The following is a 2,012-nucleotide window of genomic DNA, read 5'->3' as shown; positions in this document are numbered from 1 at the left end:
CTAAAAAATAATAATAATTTCATGAGAACTCCGCCTGCGTTGGCCACATGGGCGGAGGTATCCCTTTACCTACCGCAGCGGTGTTTAGTGAATTACGTAGACTATACAGCACACTGAAATCGTCCCCTCGATAAAAATGTGGGTATACCACCACTGGACGCGCACGTACACCTTGCCTGCCCGAATGTGTATGTGCACAAGCAAGGTGCCACCGCAGGCGGCATCTCCCTGTTGACTGACAGCAAGCACCGTCGCTGCATCTCCGGACCCCAAAACCTTGCGGCTGTGCTTCCCCGCCACCGCCCAGAATATGGTGTCGTCGCCGTTGTTGTTATTTCTCATTATTTTGTTTTTATGTGTTTTTTATTTCTCTTTTCTTTTCTTTTTTTTATTGTTTTTGCCTTTTTCTAACGCCGTTGATTTGGCTGTTTTTCCTTAAATATTTACGGTGTCACTCATGAGCGTGTTACTTCCCCATTGATCCTCCCTCCCTCTTCTCGCAATCCTTGTGACCACGCCACCCACCCCACGCCGCAGTAAAACAGTTGTCGGAGTTTCGTCAGCGCCAGCGTGTGCGCCGTCCTCCGCGCCTCTCTGTACCCCGGCAGCCTTCTGCAGGCGTCAAGCCGCGCCCAGCCCACAAACTCGGGTGGCCGAAGCGCAAGCGCAAGCGCAGGCGCAGCCACTTCACTTGACCCCTCACACGACTTCATACCAGGCGCCTTGGGATACCTCGATAAAATGAAAGAATCCTCTATCCTCATTATGGTTGTGTCATTGTCCATGCCCGAATCATCACCACGTGCGGCCGCCGGCACGGAGGCGGTCTCTGTGGTCACATATCCCGCACTTTGAAACGAGGCGCCCAGCTGTGGCAGTGGTGATGGTGGGGAGGACAGCGTGGAGAGCGACGACAGGGACAATGATGTGCAACAAAACAGACGCGAAGTAAACTCGGCTGCCGCATCACCACCAACACAAATAGGTGACACAGGCAACTCAACTTGAGGCACTTGCTCCGCGCGACTCGTTTTTTCCGTGACGGCCGTCGGACCCACTGGCAGGGCACGCCTCGCCCAAGAGAGATGCCGCAAATGTTTGTTGCCTGTCTCCGTGGGGCGTTGCGGCGAAAATGCTGACTGCAAAGACAAAGAATTTGCCTCTTGTGAGAGACCAATTATTTGCGCCTGTGGTAAGACTACTCGTTCTTCTCCGTCTATTTCCTGCTCTACCAGCTGCTGGGAGTCACGGGCCTTCCACTGCTGGTGACGCCGCCCACCGGCCCACACAACCGCTGAACCGCCAAGAATGGTGGGCGTAGAACACTCCCCCAGGGCAGGGGGCTCTGTCTCGGTGGTGGTGAGGCGCGGAAGGGAAAGTGCACTATCATCCCCCCCAACAACCGACGTCTTCTCCCCGCCACCCGGTGTGATAATGGTGCTCCCTGCCTCAACCGCCCTCAAACCCCCTGGTGCGTCTCTTAGCGTCGGGGTGTAGGCATCCAAACGCTTCTGGCTGCCTCTGATGTGTTGGTTGCCTTGCACGAAAAAAAAACTGTCGTCCACGTCATCACCTTTGGACGTATTCGCCGATCCGCCCTGCACAGAGGTATCCTTCTTCTTCCCTGGGCCTCCCGCGTTGTGAGACGACGCGGTCTGCTTCCTCGCGTAGGCGGTTGGTTTGGAGGGTCCCATAGGGGTGGAGGAAGCCCACTTTGCCTTCTCCCCCAATGTGGACTCCATCATTTCCAGCCCGCTCCTACTCTTCATTATCGCACGTCCTTTCTTTATTTTCTTTTTTTCCCCGCTCCCTTCTCCTTCCTCGCGCGATCTTGTCACAGGTTCCGCCCGTGCGCACTCCCCCACAGCGTCGTTTGCGGCGGGAAGCAGGCAATGCTAGGAAGACAAACAGCCACAGAGAACACTCACTGCGGCGGTATCACAGGCTATATATATATATATATATATATATATACTAGGAAGTGACGAAAACTTGTGTGTGTGTGTGTGTAG

General features: G+C 54.6%; 1 protein-coding gene across 1 annotated transcript, besides 3 other annotated features; it reads right to left on the bottom strand.

Moving 5' to 3' along the window:
• Window positions 1-18: part of a microsatellite that runs on past the window's edge.
• Window positions 19-455: 437 nt separating this feature from the next.
• On the bottom strand, window positions 456-1,769 carry TraAM80_10460 (uncharacterized protein; the record flags this gene model as incomplete). The annotated part of the gene is made up of 1 exon (XM_029387077.1): window positions 456-1,769. The coding sequence occupies one exon, from the start codon at window positions 1,767-1,769 to the stop codon at window positions 456-458; it is 1,314 nt and encodes a 437-aa protein (XP_029233078.1).
• Window positions 1,770-1,946: 177 nt separating this feature from the next.
• Window positions 1,947-1,974: a microsatellite.
• Window positions 1,975-1,993: 19 nt separating this feature from the next.
• Window positions 1,994-2,010: a microsatellite.
• Window positions 2,011-2,012: the final 2 nt, after the last annotated feature.

Source organism: Trypanosoma rangeli (genome assembly GCF_003719475.1).
Source record: "Trypanosoma rangeli strain AM80 chromosome Unknown Tra_15.4_contig_00981, whole genome shotgun sequence".
Taxonomy (NCBI): Eukaryota; Euglenozoa; class Kinetoplastea; order Trypanosomatida; family Trypanosomatidae; genus Trypanosoma; species Trypanosoma rangeli.
This window is presented reverse-complemented; position numbering and strand designations above follow the sequence as displayed.